This window comes from Clarias gariepinus, chromosome 8 (genome assembly GCF_024256425.1).
Source record: "Clarias gariepinus isolate MV-2021 ecotype Netherlands chromosome 8, CGAR_prim_01v2, whole genome shotgun sequence".
In the NCBI taxonomy this organism is placed as follows: domain Eukaryota; kingdom Metazoa; phylum Chordata; class Actinopteri; order Siluriformes; family Clariidae; genus Clarias; species Clarias gariepinus.
Window position 1 is genome coordinate 9,426,359 of NC_071107.1, and position 20,671 is coordinate 9,447,029.

The 20,671-nt window shown below is 38.9% G+C and overlaps 1 protein-coding gene across 1 annotated transcript in view; it reads right to left on the bottom strand.

Moving 5' to 3' along the window:
- Positions 1–618: 618 nt before the first annotated feature.
- hs3st1l1 (heparan sulfate (glucosamine) 3-O-sulfotransferase 1-like1) overlaps positions 619–20,671 on the bottom strand; it is a 43,675-nt gene continuing 23,622 nt past the window's right edge. The window contains exon 2 of the mRNA XM_053502447.1: positions 619–2,106. Coding sequence (XP_053358422.1) covers positions 972–1,901 — 930 coding nt within the window. The 5' untranslated portion in view covers positions 1,902–2,106 and the 3' untranslated portion in view covers positions 619–971. The remainder of the gene's footprint in view (positions 2,107–20,671) is intronic.

Genomic DNA, 20,671 nt, shown 5'->3' on the forward strand with positions numbered 1-20,671 from the left:
TGTCTGTCATGTGACAGCCTGCTCTCCTGAGTCGACAAGCCCACAGAGCTAGAAATAGCTTGCACCATTAACACACACTTTAACTATGATGGTTACACTACACTAAAATCCCTTTTCACTCATGATAAAAAAGGGATGATCAAGATGTGTTTTTTTTTTTAACACATTCATGACACCCACAAATCCTTACATATGGAAGGTTTTTTTTTGACATTTTGAGATTTCACTTCGTTGAATCAGTCCTTTACATGTACGTGTGATTTTGGTGTTAATATTATATTTTTACTTACTAGTGCTTAAAAAATAGGTTTCTTAATATCATATAGCAACAAGCTAGGTTTGTTGCTTATCGAGTGCAGCAAGCACAGCTGTGCTGACTCTTATGATTCATATTTTGAGGCTGCAGGCACTGACTTCCACGTCTCAGCCTATTAAGGGTTCCTGTTCCTCTAAAGCATTGCTCCAGGCTACCTGTTTTGCAGAATAATTTTCATCTCCTACCCCTGGTACTTTTCAAAGTCTACCGTACCTTGTCTCTATCTCTGTCTTTTACACACACGCACACACACACGCATGCAGATAGGTATCTAAATAAACAAAATGAGAGAACACTGGATATCCAATTTCCAATTTTGGAAACAATACCATTTATTATCAAGTACAAGAATATCAAATAAAGAAAAAAAGGCCCATGAGTTCACAAAATTGTTTGCTCCCTTCAGTATCTTGCTTATGGTATAGCTGATCAAAGCTCTGGGACACTCCCACTGTGTATATTCATTTATAAATATTTTCTTAATGATTACAATTTTATCATTGCAAAGTTATTCTGCAGTCGCAATACGAGTTCAAAGGCTTCCATCTGCACTCTTGCTCATCATTACTGTTAATCAGCCAATAAATTTATTAGCTGGCAAGGAACCTTTACTACTGGCAAAGAACCTAGGAACAGGCTGAGCTATTCCCCTGCACTAGCCCCAGTTAAAAGTGCGTCCAACCAGCTGGTAGAAATTGTGGTTGTGCTGGCGGAAGTAGGAGCGAAGCTGCTCCAGGACAGTGCTGTTCACAAGAGGGTGGGGTCGCCCTTTGGACTCATGCAGGCACCTTTCTCTGCCATCGCTGCGGATGCAGTAGAAGCCCTTGGTCTGGTTGAAGTAGAAGTTGGAAGCCACTATCCGTGGCGGCAGCTCCAGGAAATGCTCCACCTTCTGCAGCTCTGACAAGGGGTTATGAATCAGCATGTCTCCATCCACAATGTGAATCTGGTCCAGTGGGAAGTGCAGGAGCCAGTTCCTCATATACACATCATAGAGACTACGCTGGATGGCCTTGTATCGGGTGTTAAGGGCCCCGTTCCGGACCAGCATGTCCTCTATGGCATGCACAGGCTTGTGGCTCTCCAGCCGGTTGAAATACACCTGCGTGTAATCTGAGATGACTCTCTCAACTGGGTCTCTCAAGATGAGCAGGAGCTTAATCGAGGAGTTCATGGCACAAATACGAGCTGGAGCTGAAGCCGAGGTGAAGTAGCCTGGCGTCTTCTCGATGGTGATCTGGTGAGGGTATGAATACGGCATGAGGTCACGGTACCACTCTAGGCCCTTGGCATAGTTTTCATCCCAGTCAAAGAAGTGAACTTCAGTAGCTGCAGCTGCAACTTCAGGGTGAATGTCAAGCATTTCCAGAAGAGCACGTGTGCCACCTTTACGGACCCCAATAATGATGCTGTGAGGGAGGTGCTTACTGGTGCCAGGTGGGGGCACCAGGGATGGCGTGACTGTCTCATTAACCAGATATCCAGGGCCTGAGGTTGGCACACTGGGCCACATCTGGATAAACTCTGGAGGGGCAGCATATGTCTGTAGGACCAGGAGGAACACAGATCCCAGCAAGGCAGCCATGGACAGGGAGAGCAGCAGGGAGAAAGGCAGCCAACAGATGGGAATGGTAATTGGTGGCGTTGTAGCAGTGCACTGGGGAAAATTCTCACGGAGATCACAGAGCCAGGGCACAGTCAGGCTGGCAGCATGGAGTGGCACTCATGGCAGGCCATCTTGGGTGGGCAGGAGAAAGAGGAGAATGGGTAACCTCTGGTCTGCAAGAAATCTGCAGTAAGACAAAAAAAATGGAAGAATACATTAGAGATACATTTTTGATCTTGTACACAAGGCCATCAGACTGGTATTTTTAAGAGTTATCTTCAAGATAAGAGAAGCACAAGTTCCATGGGAAGCATACAAAAGCCTTCCTTCATGTTTTTTCCCGTAAGAAAATATTTGGCTTCAATATACTGGAGCAGTTACAATCAGTTCCTGATAGAAAACGCCAGTGACAAAACATGGCATACTTCCAGAGCCACAAGACCAAAGCACCCCAGATGACATTACCATTTCTTTCAGATCAATACACTTTACATTTGTCCTGAAAGACATCTAAAAAAAACAGTTTTAAATAAAAGGGAAAACATGCAACCCTGTGCTCTAACCGGAGAAAACCTTTTTTTCACCTTCATTTTTTAACTTGCTCACTTAAAGAGGAATTTTATTCAGCTCGGTTCAAAACAGGGCAACATCAAAGCCTGAACTGTGGCCGAACGAAGAGAAAAAGAAAGACAGAAGTGTAGGAGAAAAAGCGTGCTGGAAGGAAATGCCTACTCGCTGGTTTAACAATCTCGAATTTGCATGTAAATATATGGATTTACCACATCTGCTTTTTATGCTTCACCAAATCCCGGACTGTGAAAAATGCAACAGTTATTCTGTTTAGACTAAACAGTCAGCACCTCCAAGTCAAAATATTCCCCTAGTTAAAGGTCACTTTCACGGTATTTTTTACTTCACACTCAAAGCTGATTAAACCCCACAGCTCCAGTGCACACTAATACTGAGCAGCTTTGTTTTCCCAGAGAAATGTCTTGATTTCAACTCTGAGCAGGAGCAGCAGGCTGTCTCAGTCATAGACATACCAGATGTTCCGTTCCTACTTTCATCAGTTTTTCGTGTGCTGGATCATTACATCCCGACTCAAATAAACCAACAATTAAGTTAATTATCTGTTCAATGGCATGCACGCTTCTTTTGAAGAGGCTGGATGCTTCACCGCCTTAAGCATGTCTTTCAGTCCTCCGCTATTGACACCTGCCTCTGCCTGGGTTACACTCAGCTGCGTCTGAGGAGGAGGACTGGAGAGATGTGTGAGGAGAGGAAGACTGTGATGCTGGGGTGATGCGCCATGACATGGATGCCTGCCTGTCAGTGTTAGAACAGCCAAGGAGTTGCCACTGCCAGTACTAACAGCCAAAAGTGGTTTAATACAGTTCATCATGGCTCTGTACACTTATCTGTCTCCAGACACTTCTTTCAGGCTGTACTATTTGTCACTCATAAAATGATATGGGAAGTGTGCTTGCATACGCACAGGAGCGAGCTATGAATCAGGAGATTAATTGCAGGTCTAGTCTTGCTGATATCAGTGTGAACTACAGCTAAACCACCAGTTAATAGTCTCTCGTTTTGATATATATGGTTATGTCACATCTGCTCCCAAAGAACATAATTAGCTAATCATTTTTGTCTTTTTACCATAACGCAACCAGGCCAGCGAATTAAAAGATATTAAGCTTAATAAATCCTGGTATCTGTTACTACAGATGGTCTAAGTGGTGCGTAAGATTGAGTAATGAATTAGCAAAGGTGTGTGTGTTAGTTGACAGCATGTACACTGAGAAAAGAGGAAAAACAGCAGATTTTTAATATTAAGTGGTTCCAGTGAAAAAAGAGATATATTCATATGGAGTGGACTTGGATTGATTTTCGTTCAATTTAATGTACAAAATTTCATAATTAGTATTTATCTTATGAATTAACGCATGCATTTTTCATTTTAAATAAAACACATACAGAACCAACATTTGTGATTAAAAAAAAAAATTACAGTATATGACCGTTAAAAAAGGTTCATAGATTGAATATAATTATTTAAACCATTTGGTAAATAAATGTGTAATTCATGAATACAAAAAAAAGAGGCATACCTCATTAAAATTGAAATTTTATTGTTATTTATTTATCCATAGCAATGTTTTCTTATCACAGTTATGTAGCTAGATTTTATAAATTCAGTTGGTCCAAATTCCAAAATCGCTTCCTATTCCCTAGGTATAATTCCCAATAAATGGGGACCGCATAATGGTGATGTAGAACAATCACAGTAAAACGGTGACTCTCATAAGTGCTTATTGCAAATGATTAACTAATTAAATGGGTTATCACTTTCATGGCGTATACTTTGATAGTTAATTAAAACACTGGTACATGATTAAAAATACAGTCCATATTGAAACTACTGGAACGGTAAGATTAATTATTTTGTTTTGTTTTTTTTTTCAGTAGAAATTACAGCTCAAACCCAAATTCTAAGACCATCGTCAGAATAAAAAAAAAAAAAAATTCTGATACATACTGTGTAAATGTGTTAGACAACTTGTTATCTTTAGTGGCAGACCAGCTTATTTTAGGTTAGCTAAGGTAGTGGGACAAATAGTATATTAAAGTAAATTACATTCCATATAAGGTAACATATCACTTGCTTGGTGACCGAATGACATCACCAAACTTTTTTTATTGCTTTAATGAGGCTTTTCCTGGCCTGTACTGCAGCATCTAAGATGTCTGTTGTCTGTTTTAGGTGTTTCTGCCTGTTGATTGTTTCCTTTTCATTAGGTGAACTAGATACACAGTTGGGTTAAGGTCAAAAGAGCCTCTGACTTATTCTTTTAATGAAGTCATGAGGTACACCATCAATAAAGATTAGTGAGCCCATTTCAGTAGCAGCCAAGCAAGGCTAAGCCATCGCACTATGCTTGATCAATGACCTCTTATGTTTAGGATCAATCTTGAGCAGATCCTTCTTTCTTCCTTCTTCATACTTTGACCTTTCCATCACTTTATCTGCTAAAGCACAGGATTGCCATGAACTGAAAGTAGTTGGAACATCAGTGTCACTGTCTTTATTCAAGCAAGTTTTACATCACTGTGAGATGAAATGCTGCTGTCCGAGAAAGAAACCTGGGATCCAAAACCGTTACCTTTAAGCTGGACTAAACTTTTTAGCTGACCACATTGACAAAGTCTTCTGATCATAAGTATGTTTGGAGGAATAATGGTTTACAACTTTAGCAGCTGTTAAGCATGGTGGTGGTAGCATCGTGCTTTGGGGCTGTTTGGACAAACTTTAATGTTTCACACATATCAAAGCTTTTTGTGAAATGGATAATGCGGGCAAACTTCTCTATTTGTGCACCATGCTTAGAACTTAGTATAAATTTAACACCAAGAAGAATTCTGCTGAAAAGAGTGCTTAAACATCCAACCTGAAATCAGAAGCTTGTTAATTGTTTCGAAAAGCATCTACTAAAGGTGATACTTGCTGTTGGACATTCAACCAAATATAATCTGTGCTGCATAAACGTATATATATACTTGACCCCCTATATGCATAATTTCTACTCTGAAAACTGGGAAAACCCTAAATGAATTACAACTTGTGCCCCAAATTCTTTGTGCTTTCTTCTGTTGAAGATACATTTTTGTACAATCGTTCTACCCTAGAAAAACAATCGCTCAAAGAAATCATTGCAAGCCCAATGTGACAGTCATGTTCATGATAAGTGTGATTCAGTGTGTGGAAAAAAACATAAGAATAGGTCTTGTTGTTCTTATACTTCACAGAGGGCACTGTACATAAAGAGACATAGTGTTTTTTCTTTAAGAGTAATAAGATTTTTATTATGAAATTTTAATGGCATCAAGCAGTCATCTTGTAAATCACATCTGCCATTAAAAACTCCTAAGATCCAACAAGCATAAAGAACTGATTATCACACTGTGTTGGAATTAAATAGAGACGCTTAGAGATTCCCACCTCTACTAGAAAAGAGCCAAATTAGGCCTCATCGAGAGACTGTTGGCATAAAACATTATTAATTCAGTCATGTAGTCAATTTACTCTCACGGTAACTTTAGAAGAAGAAGTAGAAGAAGAGAATATTAATGTCTGCACAACAGTTTATAGAACATTATTTAGGAGGAACATAGAGAAATTATAATAACGCACTGCTGAACAATGTACCGAAAATAACCATAGAATCATAAATAAAACACAATATAGAAATATCTGAAGAACATCAATTTTGTTTCCTACCAAGAACTTCAGTAATGACCAACTAAAACAGGCTCCTGGGAGCTCACACCTCACCGATCCTTCCCTGCCTCTCATCACTTATGCTCATAACGATACAGTCTCTCTTTTTTCTCCTCCTGTTTTTCCTAAATGATTGCTGTAGTTTATCTGTCGCTATACGAACAGAGAGTAAAGAACAAAACCATCCTTCTCACCAACCGAGGCTGCTATAAACTGTGTTCTCATAAACCCACGAGCCGGCGAGTTAAGCTAGACGGTCCCTTTTTGACCCTTTCTTTAACTTTTTTTTAAAATCGTAACATTTTGTCCTTCTGGCCTCTTTTTTATTCTCTCTCTGCCTCTTCCCATCATTTCTGATCAACATCTGCCCTTCACTTCAGAAGAATTTTATGCACATTTACTTCTTCAGCTGTCTTCACTTAAGTTGACTTTACCGGGGCACTCAAAGTGCACTCACATGCTTAATGCCATCATTTTCAAAATAACCCCACTCCTCAAGTTCTTATTATTCTTTAGTCCCTCAGCTTTCAGCATACTCACAAACATCATTTCTTATAATAATTTTAGCATTCACAAGTATAATGGGGGGAAAAAAATCAAGTTTGTCTATTAAAATGTACATTACAAATGCTTATATCAGACTGAAGATATAAAATGTTACTTTGGCATGGGGTGGTGGTGGTGGGGTGGAAGAGTGCACTTAAAAATGCGATAGCAGTTGAAAAGGGTTGGCCTTATCAAAAAATTTAGGTTTTGAAAGACCCTATAATCTCTAGCCATGTCCCTGTTATACAATGCGCGGAAACAGAGAAAGAAGAGCCGAGCCAAGGTTGGTCATTATCACAGGCGTAATTTACACAGACATCCACATAATGGCGACAAAGAACAATAGCTCTATCCAGACAAGATAATATTCTCTGTTTGACTGCTGTAATAAAATTTTTACACGTTTGCATTCATGATAAAAATCCTAGTCCAGACAGCAATGAATTGGGTGCTGGTTCACACATGGCCATGTTGATTTCTATGCATTAGCAATTTAATATAAAAAATATTACCAAATCATTTACTGTACAATCACACTGTATCTACTTATCAGCATCTAATATTTGTGGATGAAACTAGTAAATTTGTCTAATTTACTCAGTAAAACCTGATGGATACTGCAGCTGAATGTGGAAAAGCAGACAAAACTAACGTGGATAGATTTGAGATAGATGGGATAAGAGATTGAGGTGGTCGACATCTTCATCTTCCTAGGATCAATTGAGAACTCGGACACAGCATCCACACAAGAGAGAAACAGAAGAACAGAAACGGGAAAGTCGTCTGTGAAGTCGTGACTGTGTATTCCAGTCAAAAGATATATCAGTAGAGACTGAAATAGGACTTGATTATCACAGTAGTGACATATGGCGAAAGATTCTATGCATCCTGTGGACAGCAAGACGATAAGTCAGTTATTGAAGAGATTAAGCCACCATCAAGTCACTGAAAGCACACAAAATGAAGATGAAACTTGCATGTTTTGAACATATAACAAGGAGAGAATGATCACTAGAGAAGGATATCATGATCAGGACGATGGACTGATCAAGATGATGAGGAAGACATGCAACAAGATGCATTGACCTCAACCATGAACATGAACCTGACCTTTCTTCTCCAAAAAGATTGTTTTACATGATCGCAAAAATCGCGGGGCGCTGGTATCTTAGTGCGGTAAAGCTCAGTCATTTGAAGGTCGGAGGTTTAAGCCACAGCTCTGCTAGGTTCCTGCTGTTGGACAACTGAACAAGGCCTTTGTCTGCTCTGGGAGAGGGGGCTACAAAATGGCTAATCCCATGCTTTGCCTACTAACATAAGAATAAAGACTTTCACTGTGCAATAATCTATAAGTGACAAATTCGCCATTGAACCAATGACCACTAAGTAGCTACACATTTTCCCATTAAAATGTTTTTCTAAAAATGTAACACAAAAGTTTGTACTTTTTTTTTACATCCTTTTATTTTTGTCTTTTTTTCACTTATTAAAATGTCATGATCAAATATTTTTTTCTACATGCAAAACATACTCAGTGACTCTCACATTCATTAGTTTTATGCCCTTAAATTCTGCATAAACACTCAGACAACTTCATGATGCAGTGCACACTTAAACAGAACATCTAAGCCTCACTCCTTATCGCTTCACTGCTTCCTCTAGCTGGTCACCTCAAGTTCAAGCCCTTGACAAAAGCGTACAATGTGACTAATGAAGCTTCACCACCTACTCATCAGTGATAACACTCTTTCTCTCCCTGTTCCTTGGTGCACTTGCCACACAAAATCCAGTACATGCCTAAAAATAAAGCTCATGTTCACTAGCAGCACAATTTACAAAAACAAAATGAGCTCGATGACAGATTTTTGGATATTAATCCATGCATACTAAATAAGAAAAAAAGCAATATATTTATGAAGTATAATCTATGTACAAAACTAGTTTTCTAATGTCTAGATGTTCAACACTTTTCACTATTGATCTGTTGCTGGAAATATCCTTAGGCAAAATCTTTATCTTGTTCTCTTTACAATTTGTAGATGACATGTTTTTAGCAATGCTCCAAATAAATACAGTCTACAGATGCTAATTTTATATATGCTTCCTGACTGGAACTTGAATTTAAAGAAAGAAAGCATTTCCACATGAACAATGTGATGAGAACTCACTGAATTGGGACAAACAGCTTTGTGGAAACCACACTACAAGAAATTACATAAGAAAAAAAAAATATGTTTAATGTGTCTAATTAAAGCAAATCATTGTCGTCTGCTATGTAGTATAAAGATTGGACATTGGCGCAATGGAAAAAGGGTCACATGGTGTGATGAGTTCAGACTGACCCAGGGTAAGAAGGGAAAGTGCGTAAGAGATGGATTCATCATCAATTACGACCTCAATACAACCCTCTTAATGAAGTGTTAGAATCTGGGGTTGCTTTAGTTGGTATTGTTTAGGCTAAGCAACTCTGATCTTCAAACCCAAGATGATTAATGTTTGGTGCAAATGGCATGGTTGGAAAGGAGGGAAAATATTTCTGGAAACATTTAAAAAGAAGTCATAAAGCGAGACCACTGTTCCCAAACACATCTGCATTTCTGCTTACGCTTTGCATGAATCCCCATTACCTCGGGTAATTACTTTTTCCTACTTTAGGGGGGAAAAAAATTATAAGTAGGAATTTGAAACCCCAATTGAATTACACCCGTCAACACTGCCAGACAAAAGGTGTGCATGAGTGTGTTTGATTAGGTATAAGGGCTTATGAGGCAGGTGTGAAAACATGCTGCGCTTAAACACTAGTTTTAATCACGGCTTATTCTCTTGGGAGGAAGTTTATAGCTGTAGCACCACCTGGTGGGTGTTGGTGTAAACTTTACCCATCATATAAACCGGTGTACCCATGTTACCACTTCACTGGGCAAAATCGACAGTTCATCCATGCTCATATAATCCTATTCAATCCTATTCAGTTTTTTTTTGTCACCACTGAGTAATCCTAATAAAGGTAGTAATCGCTTCCTGGAAAAACATAAAACATTACAGGTGTGTCGGGCTTGGACTGTATTATAATGATAATCACTGTGTGCTTCAGGTTCTGTATATTTGCACACTTATCATTGTTAGCCTTGACAAAGAACATTATAAAAAAACTTCAGCACTGACGCTGAGTGCTGTTTAATGGCTCCTGGACAAAACAGGATAGCTCTGGGAAGAAGAAATGTTGAGCAAGGCAGAAGGCCAGCTCTTTGTTTTGGCTATAAAAAGCATGTAACAGTTGGTGGCAATGAGAAAAAGATTGAAATTGAACTACTCATGGAGTGTGTGAGTAAAGAAATATCCTACATAATACATAATAACAGATTTACATAAGATAAAGACACAAAAATTATAATGTAAAGTTTAATACTAATATTCTGTTTGCTGCTACAGATTATTAACACGTGGTATTGAGAACTTGCTATAGATCATTTTTAATTAAGGCCACAAACATCTTCTAAACTAGGATAATTAGCTCTCCCTTAACGTTAGGTTAATGTAATAATTTAGATAACGTACACGATTAAAATGCTCAGTACACTCTGCAAATCAGTGAAAAATCGAGTTCTGTGTCAGCACAATATAGTATATGACCATCATTAGAATCACAACCTAGGAAGCAAGCCAATTAGGAATCAGAGGAGTAGTTGATGCTTCAGTGTGCCCTTGTTGACTTTCATCGGATCAATTATCTCAACATTTAAAATACTATTAACCTAACTGGCACAAAACAATACTCAAAACAAAAGTCTTCAGTCTGGGCTGCGGTTGCCATGGACACCACCTGAAATGACTTGCTCTTTTTTAGCGATTTGCCCGATCCCAAAAAACTAAGAGGTTCTGGGAGAAGATTTTGACACTAAATGTTACAGCATGTGTGGGAGTAAGAAAGCAAGAAAGAAAGGTGTTTGGACACCTGTGATTGTATCTGCTCTGATTCACACCCGCTCTGCATGACGTATTCACGCACCCTATTGTTCTCAGCCATGCTCAGAATCCAGTGACCCAGATATCAGCGAACACTCACGACTGGCCACTTCTATTAGTTATTTAGAGAATGTGATAAATAAAAAATGCTTGTGTGTGTGGGGGGGAGTTTCAAAGCGGGTTTTTCAGAATCTAATGCTGAATTTTTCTATTTCCCAAATGTGTGTTTCAAAACACACACATACACACGAACACACACACCCATATACTAAAAAAGGACATATATATATGTGCACAAAGTGAGACACAAAATGTATACGGTTATCATCTGCATATAAGACACTTGGCCTGAATATAAAAACTACAAACACTAAAATCAGCAGACACTCCTCGCTGGTGTGGAGTAACCGAATGCTTGTAATTCATCACTGTCATTGCCAAGGCTAACTTGGCCAACAGCACCACTATGTGTATTGAGGTGCTATTGATGTCAGGGAAGTGTGCATCAAAGATAATGAAGATTTCCAATGAGGAATGTGGCCACTTATAAAATCTGGCTCAAAGATTTTGCAGAGCGCAACTTTATGCAAATGAATCATTCCCCTGCATTGTCTGACTTCAGAACATTTGCATGGGGTTTGAAAAGATTTCTAATTTGCTTATGCACTGTATACATATAAATTTTAATGCTCACTGCATCATTTAAATTATTAAAATATTTCCTAATGTTCTTAATGTGGCTAAAGAGACTGAATTAGCTGTTGAACAACTAAGGCACAATACGAACTTAGTATTGTCTACAGTTTATTCTGCATTGTCAATGCAAAGGTTTATATAACATTAAATATAAATGCTAAATAGCAACCATTAAAAACAATATTAGATTATGCACCTCATAACTTACAGTAATTTCAATAATAAAGCTCATGCAATGCAAGAAGGATCTACATGGTTTTACGTGGTCGCCGTCTTACTCATCGTCTATACAGTACCATGTTATACTGCTTACAGGGTCACGGGAGGGCCTGGAGCCTATCCCAGGAGACAAGGCGGGGTACACCCAGGACAAGGTGCCAATCCATCACAAGGCAAATGCAGACATGCGCACTCTCACACTACGGCCAATTTTGGGAACAAGAATTAGCCTAATCTGTATGTCTTTGGACTGTGGGAGGAAACCGGAGTACCCAGAGGAAACCCACCGAGCATGGGGAGAACATGCAAACTCCATGCACGCAGAGACGGGAATCTGGTGGGAACCGAACCCGGACGCTAGAGGTGCAAGGCGACATTGCTAATCACCAAGCCAGTGTGCCGCTTTATTAAGTGGTTAATAGGAAAAGAATCTAAATCTTAACATATACGAATAGAACAGTACTTCTTTATAGCAGATTTTCTATTTTATGTGCCATGTGCATACTTTTTGACTTTTGGGTTGATTTTAAACAGTAACATAATGCCATCTTATGGGATGGAACTGCAAATCTTATGTTAATAGATATCATTCTTTGTGAACAGAGGCAAAATTATACCATGTGGCTTTTAAAGAATGCGCACAATTAATCAGGAATTGTTTTTAATTGAGATAAACATCAGGCCTGTTCAACACCTGGCAACTAAATGTGTCTAGCATATGAAATTTACAAGTTTCCTGTGGGATCAGACTTTATAAAAAATGGATGTGAACAGAAACATCTGTGTTTGCTCAGCTTTTACTGTCCTTTCACTTGGTGGGCAAGCTGGCAATAGCATTAGATCTCTCTGTAGGATAAACACTGTCCTGATGTATGCAGCAGACGTATCATCCTTTAGAAAAGAAATCTCAAAAGAGGATTCGGATATTGTAGCTGCATTAAAATGAGCGCACAAATCTTTTTGATTAGATTGTGCGCTGAGCACAGTAATCAGATCAAAGGGATCAGGCGCTAAGGCAATGTTGTAGAAAGGGCTACATGGACCATGTTCAATTGGATCAGAAGCTGTATGATTGACAGCGACTTATAAAGAGCTCTACATGATGCGGAGAATAACGATACTGAAAGCTTACAAAAGCCTTATGAATAGTGCTACAGTTTACTAGTCTAATGATAAGAGCGTTAATAGTCACTGATCTGCTTTTTGTCGACACTGTTAGTCCAGTGTAACAAAATCCTTTAACACAAACACAAAAAAGAGTTTGGACAGGTGCTTCAACACTGATGTGGAAAACATGCAAAACATGGATCACTAGCAACCAGATATTTTGCTTAGGCTATTGTGGCTTCATTTGGAACATGGAGGTTTTTCCCCCAAATGTAAATGCTCTAATTTGTAATTCTGAACTCCACACAGCACAGGTAGGCAATGCATTTTTTTTTCTTGCACATCAATAGGCAATTACACAGCAGACGATGGTATTCATCTCTTTATCTATAATTAAAATAGACCCTGTGCGTTGCTCCCTCTACCTATCTGCCGTCTTTCCCCTCTTAGACTCGGGTACATCAATTATAAATGAAGTCTTCCTCAACTAAAAAACAGCTCTTTTTGTTCAGTATGGATAGGGAGATATAAACTGTTTGATGGGATCTATCCGATCATTTAGTGAGGTGATATACCGCTGCTTCTTTTTGCTGAATCAAGGACTCTCAGAGCAACCATGTGGGATTTGTTTTTTTGTTTTTTTATTTTCATATACAGGAAAATTAACCATATACCAAAGGTTATGGATAAAAGTGATCTATATGTACTATGACTCATTATGTCAGGTTTTTTTTTTTGTTTACTGTGATTATGGTACTCGATCACTGATTTCTAAAAGAGGAAAAATTAAATCCAACAAAATATTGGTTGAAGTTCAGTAAGTCTTCAATCTTTTCCAGTAAAATGTGCTTGAGAATGGAGTGAAACAGGTTGGATTTGCAAGGAACCATCTGTTAGAAATGCTAACTGTCAAGCATTGCAGTTGCTACGCACACTACAGCTGGGGACAAATCCCATACATTGCCAAAAATGTACTCTTGCCAGGGAAAGATACTGGACTCTAGCTGCAGTTAGCAGCTAACAAGGAAGCAAATACAAATATGGAAAGAAGTCCCCTTTCTTTGTCTATCTGCACCAGGGTGAAAAGAGTACTAGCAAAACAGTACAGTTCAGCATTAAAAACTGACAAATAAAACCAGAAGTGTGCACGTAACATAACTGAAACATCCTTACTTAGTGATAAGCTAAACTATCTGAACACAACACCACCCAGAGTAGTGTAGTTAGCTTTCTTCATCCTCACCAAAAACATTAAATCAACTTAGTAGGTAAAGTTCTTAGCACACTAGACTAGATGTGAGCTGAGCCGGGACATATGACTGAGCTGAAATAGCTCAGACCAGAGACTGCTCACACTCAATTGCAATAACATCCTGATTGATGTGTCCACTGATACAAAACATACAGTGGTTACAACCATCAATCAGCCAAACGGAGGTTGCAACCATCTCCCAAAGTTTCTTGTTTGTTTATTCCTCCATTCACTCACCAATTTAACTTTAGTAACTGATATATCTAGGTCAGAGTCATGGTGGACTCAAAGCCCATCTGGGAAACACATGGTGTCAGATAGAACTACATCCTGGATGGGACATTAACCTATCACAGCTCACCATGTACACACATTTGCACTTTTATTATATCTGGAGGCAATTTATCTCTGGCCATCCACTAATCAGCAGGCATCCCAGAAAACCAAACCCAGAATGACAGAACAGTTCAATTTATCCCACACACACACATGCACTCACAGTCAGGTTTTATAATATAATGCGAACTTTCCCATGCCTCTATGCCTATTAAACAACCACCTCATTGCATTCCTAATTTCTTATGTGGTAACACAGCTTGTTTCCAGATGAATATACATAAACAACTCACCCTTTAGTTTAACCAGAAAATGCAGTCTGTCTGTCTGTCTGCCTGTCTGTCGCTCTATGACTTATATCTTAATGACTGGTTCTTTTGATGTACTGGACTGTACTGTATGTGACTTAAGAGACCTTCTTTTAATTCATCTTAAAACTTTCGGGCGCTCTTCTTAAAACTAACACATACTGTAATAACCGAAGATCAGGATTAAACCAGTGACTGACTCACATCAGTGCTTTTGATCGCCAAGTTGATCTTACATTTCTTACTAGCAAAATGTCATCTTCTAGGATAAATCACAAATGACTTACTATTTACCGGGTTTTGGTCCTACATAGACTGAAGCTGAATGCCCCGTCTAGTGCCATTTATAATTTAGTCACAGTTTACCCTCATCTGATATATATTTGCACTGTACTTTACTTAAGTTTTGGCAAATTGGGTGAGGTTGGGTGTGTGAGCAGTCAATAAGAACAAGGGGTGTTTAAGTCAAACTGAGTCTTTGGATTTTGCAGAATAACAGAGCAGAGTTATAAAAGTAAAAACTACCTTTATTTCTGTATATAATCTCTTGCGCTTCACTAGTGCTTGGATACCATCAAGGTTTTCTCAGTACACCAGAGCCATGATCAGGCTGCCTGCGTCGTGTCTGAAATGCTGGCCTCTCAGAAACGTCTTTAATGACTCAAACATGTGTAAATCTCTTGGAGCGAGGTCAGGACTGTACAGGGGATGTGGCAAGAACTTCCAACCGAGTTCCTGTAACGTGCATGTGATGATGAATGACTGTGTGTACAGTTCCCACTAACAATTGGCGACAATTTATTACTAGAATTTTAATGATCAGGTGTTCCACTCTATGAATGATCTCTTCTGCATTCCAGCAGTCCAAGACACCTTGGGCGGGATAATCATTTACGAACGTATGACTTTCTTTAAGATATTTGCACCATTCAAATATTTAATTTAGTTAAATATATGCTGTGTAATATTTAATATCAGTAGTTTCTATGCTTTTTTTGCCTTTATTCATGGAAAATTTCATCATAAGTCCCAGTTTGACTTGGACCACCCCTCATGAAAGGTTTCTCATATATAGGTTAACTAAAGAGTAAACTGCCAAAGTTGTGTTTAAGGAAGCATGGCTCCTTTTTAAAAAAAAATATTATTAATGTTCCTGTGCTTACTAGTTAAATGTATAATGCAGAACATTGGCATCAAATAGAAAAGTTGTTATTTGGGATTTTGAGTAGTAATGCACTGCAAAGACCGCATGATTAAACTTAGCCGCTTTTGAGTTCACCGAATGATGTAATGAGAAAATGACACACACAGTCTGGCAGGGTAACAATTGCCCTGTGTTCGGATTTGTTGCTGATCAGTGCCAAGTTTGTTTACAGATGTTAAAGTATACAGTTCAAGTTCCACATGACTGCAAATAGTTTCCCTCTTCTCACACTTGATGCAAAATTTTAATTAAAAGGCAAAATAAGATGGTTCTACTCCCATTGAACCTGTTTGTTGTTCTTAGCACATCTGCTAAGATGCAACTGCAGTGAGCTGTGATCCCACAAAGCATGCCATGTGCATCTGTCTGTGACAGAAATATTCAGTGAGAGGTCAGATCCCAGCAGCACCTGTGTGATATTCGAGGCTGTTTACTTTGAAACATCACACACACACACACACACCGAGAAGAGACTACAATCAGAGGTAAAGTTCCTGCACCAGGCCTGTAATCTCACTGCCGAGAGAGGAGCAGATCACACCCATAGCCTTTATCTATAATGACGATCTAAAACATTATATTTCTACATCCTCTATCCTGGAGTTGTGAAAACAAGTGGAAGAATGTACGAACTGGGACAGAGACAAGGATGCAAAGAAGAGACAGAAAGTTTGGAAAGGTGGGGAGTCCGAGAGAATGTCAAATAAAGAGTGGAGAATGAATGGATGCCTTTGCTTAACAGTCTGTTAGTGCATGTTCCTGCCAGTACACATTTACATAAATGTCTGGAATGGTGCAGTGGTGCCAAAGTCACTCAAGACAGTGTTTTTAAACTCCAGATTGTATCATTTGCAGGAAAAACGGCTCAATGCTCTGTTAGTACCGGTGTTATTCTATGTAAAAAGTTGAACATCATCTTGCCTGTGAAGTGTGTACACCGCTAACATCTGTCTTATCTGAAACAACATATGAAAAATTCGTACTTTCAGGTTAATTATACTTGATTGCCAAAAGGTTTGTTGAATGGTTTGAAAAGGAGCTGAAAGGTTTGTCATACACAATTACCAGCCACTTTATTAGAAACATCAAATGACTATTATGCATACGATGGCACTAAAGAACACAGAACTTAGTCATGTTCATGAAAGCAGTTCGAAATTCCTTTTCATGCTACAAGTAGCTCTTCCTTTAGATTGGACTAGATTAGATTGGATTAGATTAAACCTTGTCATTGTGCATGTACAGAGCCAACGGAATGCAGTTAGCATCTAACCAGAAGTGCACAAGTGGCCTATTTACAGTAGCTTATCCTCTAGATTGACTGTACTGAAAAAGTGTACATGGTCAGCAACAATACTTAGATTACTCAGCAACCATACTCAGATTATTTTTCTCCTAAACTTTGTCCCTTAGATCCCACATTTGATCATTCCGGTTTTATGCCAGATGCCCTTCCTGTTGCAACCCTCCCATTTTCTAACCAGGTTTGGGACCAGACCTGCATGCAGTAGCTAGGTGGTATGGGACATACGGTTACAGATCTTGCCCAAGGAACCAAGAGTGGGTACCCAGAGGTGACGGGGCTCAAAATCCGACCCTCCAATCAGCAACGCAGAGCCTCAACTACCTGAGCCACTACTGCCCCAACAATGCTCAGAATAAAAGATCAAATATGTGCCAAGAAAACTCTCCCCACACCATTATACCACTGCCACCAGTTTGACCTGTTGGCACAAAGCAGACTAAATCCATGTATTCCTGTTGTTAACCAAATCCCACCATCTGCTTCTTGCAAAAGAAGCTGAGATTCATCAAACCAGGAGACATTTTTCCAATCTTCAACTGACCAGCCTGTGCGCTCAGATTACTGTTCTCAGATGGCTGACAGGAGTGCAATCTGATGTGATCTCCTGCTGTTGTAAAGCATCCGCCTCAAGGCCTGATGCGTTGTGCATTCTGAGATGCTTTTCGACTGATCGTGGTTGTAAAGATTGTTTTCAGGAGTTCTGTCTGACCTCTCTCATCAACTAGGTGATTGCTAGCGTCAGCAGAACTGGATGAAAATGGTGTGTGTGTGTGTGCTTTGCATAGTTCAGTATAAACTGTCGCGTGAGAATATCCCAGATCAATAGTTTCTAAAATATTCAAAGCAGGCCATCTGACACCGACAACCATGTCATGTTCAAAGTCACTGGGATCACATTTTCCCCTCATTCTCATGTTTCATATTCACATGATGCCATGTACTGTGATGCTGCCACATGATTGGCTGATTGGAAATTGCTTGATTGTTCGTTATAATGTGGCCGGGGACTGTATGCTTTATATCAGGTAGTCAAATTGATAAAGTATCAAGTATTTAAATTATACTTCAAAACGTGCTTCACAGTTTTAATCATCATCATCCATAATCTATATAATATAAGATTTTTGTGGATGATATTTTATTAATGTCAAGTGGTGTTTCATTGCTTTCTTTCTGCTTGTTGCAACATGTAATAAATCAATTTTAGCATTCTTTTATAGTAATATTTCAGAAATAATATATAAGATATAAAAGTGTCCTCTGATAAGAAATCATGGGTGACTGAAATTAATTTAATTTGACTCATAATCCAGGAATCACAAAAAAATTTGATCTTTCAGATGCAACAAGAACTTATCAAGCAAACTTGGCTTCCTGGTCCTTTCCTACATCACGCTCATTTCAGCATCTGCATGCATCAGTCATGCCATCTTCACCCCTTCCCGCAGTGCAAAGCTACCTTCATGGCCCTGTAAAAGAGACTGAAGTTTTTTATGGGAGATAAGAGCAATAGAGGTTGCCTTCCCAATAACACATTTTTATTACCCATGGTTCTCTGGCGACTTTATGATGAACACACACTGCAGCGGAATAGCTAATTAGACAGGCAAAAAGAGGCCTTTTTTGGAATGACAGGTGAGCTGAAAACAAAGACGTATGCAAATTTGTGTTCAGCCTATTCTTTAATTCCGGCGTCTAGGGGTCACTTTGGGACACGTAAGGCTTTAATATGCAGCTCCAAACATCGCCTAAACATTAAGAATGCTTTGAGTAAAAAGGAGCTGTATTTGATTTCGGCTCTCGAGCCGAAAATGTGTTCGACAAAGCCGCAGGAGGAGGAGGCGAGGAGACGGAGAGGAAACCTGAGACACGGTATTGATCTGTGAGGGCTTTACCAATCATTTCCTGTCAGTCCAACAATCGATCCTCTTAGTGTTGGGTTCAGTCTTGACCGCTGAACCTCAAACAAAAGATACATAAATCAAACCCCACAACCAGTACCTTGTGCTCGGAACACCCGTAAGATCAACCGTAAGAGGCAGAAGTGATTTAAAAATAGACATTTGCCTATTCCCTATGATAAATTCTGGCTCCTGTAAGTTGTTTTCGAACTTTGAGACCTCAATTTTAAATGGTACGCTTAATCTAGGCTATGCTGACAGATAATGTCACTTTACATTGTGAAAACTAGACATTAACGCTATTTATACTGTATACACCCGCCCCTGCTTTTATTCCCCGTACCCGCGCTCTCCTACTCTCTTCGTTTTCTAACAACCATATAATTATTTTGCATCTTTGCCTTCTCTGCGCTTCCTGTTTCCCCAGTGATGATGCACATATAATTAAAGTTTCCTAGTGCTCAGACAGCATAATGTAGCTAAACAAATACCACTTTTAGCTTAAACCGTCCTCAAACTGTTAAATCGGTAGAGTTCAAACTTCTTTAAATAAAGAAACTGGATAACAATTGTATTTCCGTTAATTTGTTCTTTTCTTTTCTTATCTTTCGAGAAAGGCCCAATCTTGTTTCTTGGGAAAAGGCATTACTGCATTACAGCTCCTGCATCAGCCACAATTAGTGCTAGCGGTACAGGCCAGAATGTTTGCACCTCTGAAAGGAGAGATGAGCCACAGCGGAAAATTGCTTTCTAAAATCAAATTATTGAGCGCGTGTTATATTTTCGCTAGCAAATTCTTCATTCCAGGATTTCTGAAGGCCCTCTACATGCGCTTCTACTCTTCTCTACTTCTGCGGCTTGGACTGAAAGGTGAGAGCAAAAGTGTTTCCTCAGAGAGCCATGAAATAGTTACTGCTTCTAGACATAATTGGCTCCAATGTAAGAAGCCCAATCGGTTCAACTTTTAATTAACTATGCCGTTTGTAAAAGCCTCAATGATAATGGGATCCCACCTCTGGCCAGTGTGTGCGTGCATGTGCGTGTGTGTGTGTGTGTGTCAGAGACAGTGTGGGAGAGGAAAAAAAAAAAAAAGAGTCTTGTGTGTATGTGTGAAAGGAAGAGAGAGAGAGAGACAAAGACTCTGACACAATTAATTACTCATTTCCCTTGATTGCATAATTTAGACTTTAAAATTAATTCAAATCTAAATGCTGCAATCTTAGTAACTTTAATAAAATAGCTGTGGCAATTACTCAAAGAGGCCAGACATGGGAGAAATCTATTGAAAAATCTTCGGAATTATTTGGATTTCTGCATTGATTTGAAATTTAAAGTCAGATTTTCTTGTGAATAAGGTGCTATAACAGGCTACGGGTTCTATCAGAGTGTTACCTAGTTAAAATAGTATAAACAAATATAATAATAATAAAAAATAACTTTTTTGATGTACTGTACCACGTGTATAAAACCACCTAAATTTTGCCCTCTTTACCAAAATGACATGAAAGAGACTAAACCCTATATAAAACCATAATGTTAAAAATGTTGATAGAGAAATAAATTGACCATTACTGCATTGTTGCACAAGGATATTTAAAATGTGACATTTTTATTTCCCAAACTCATATG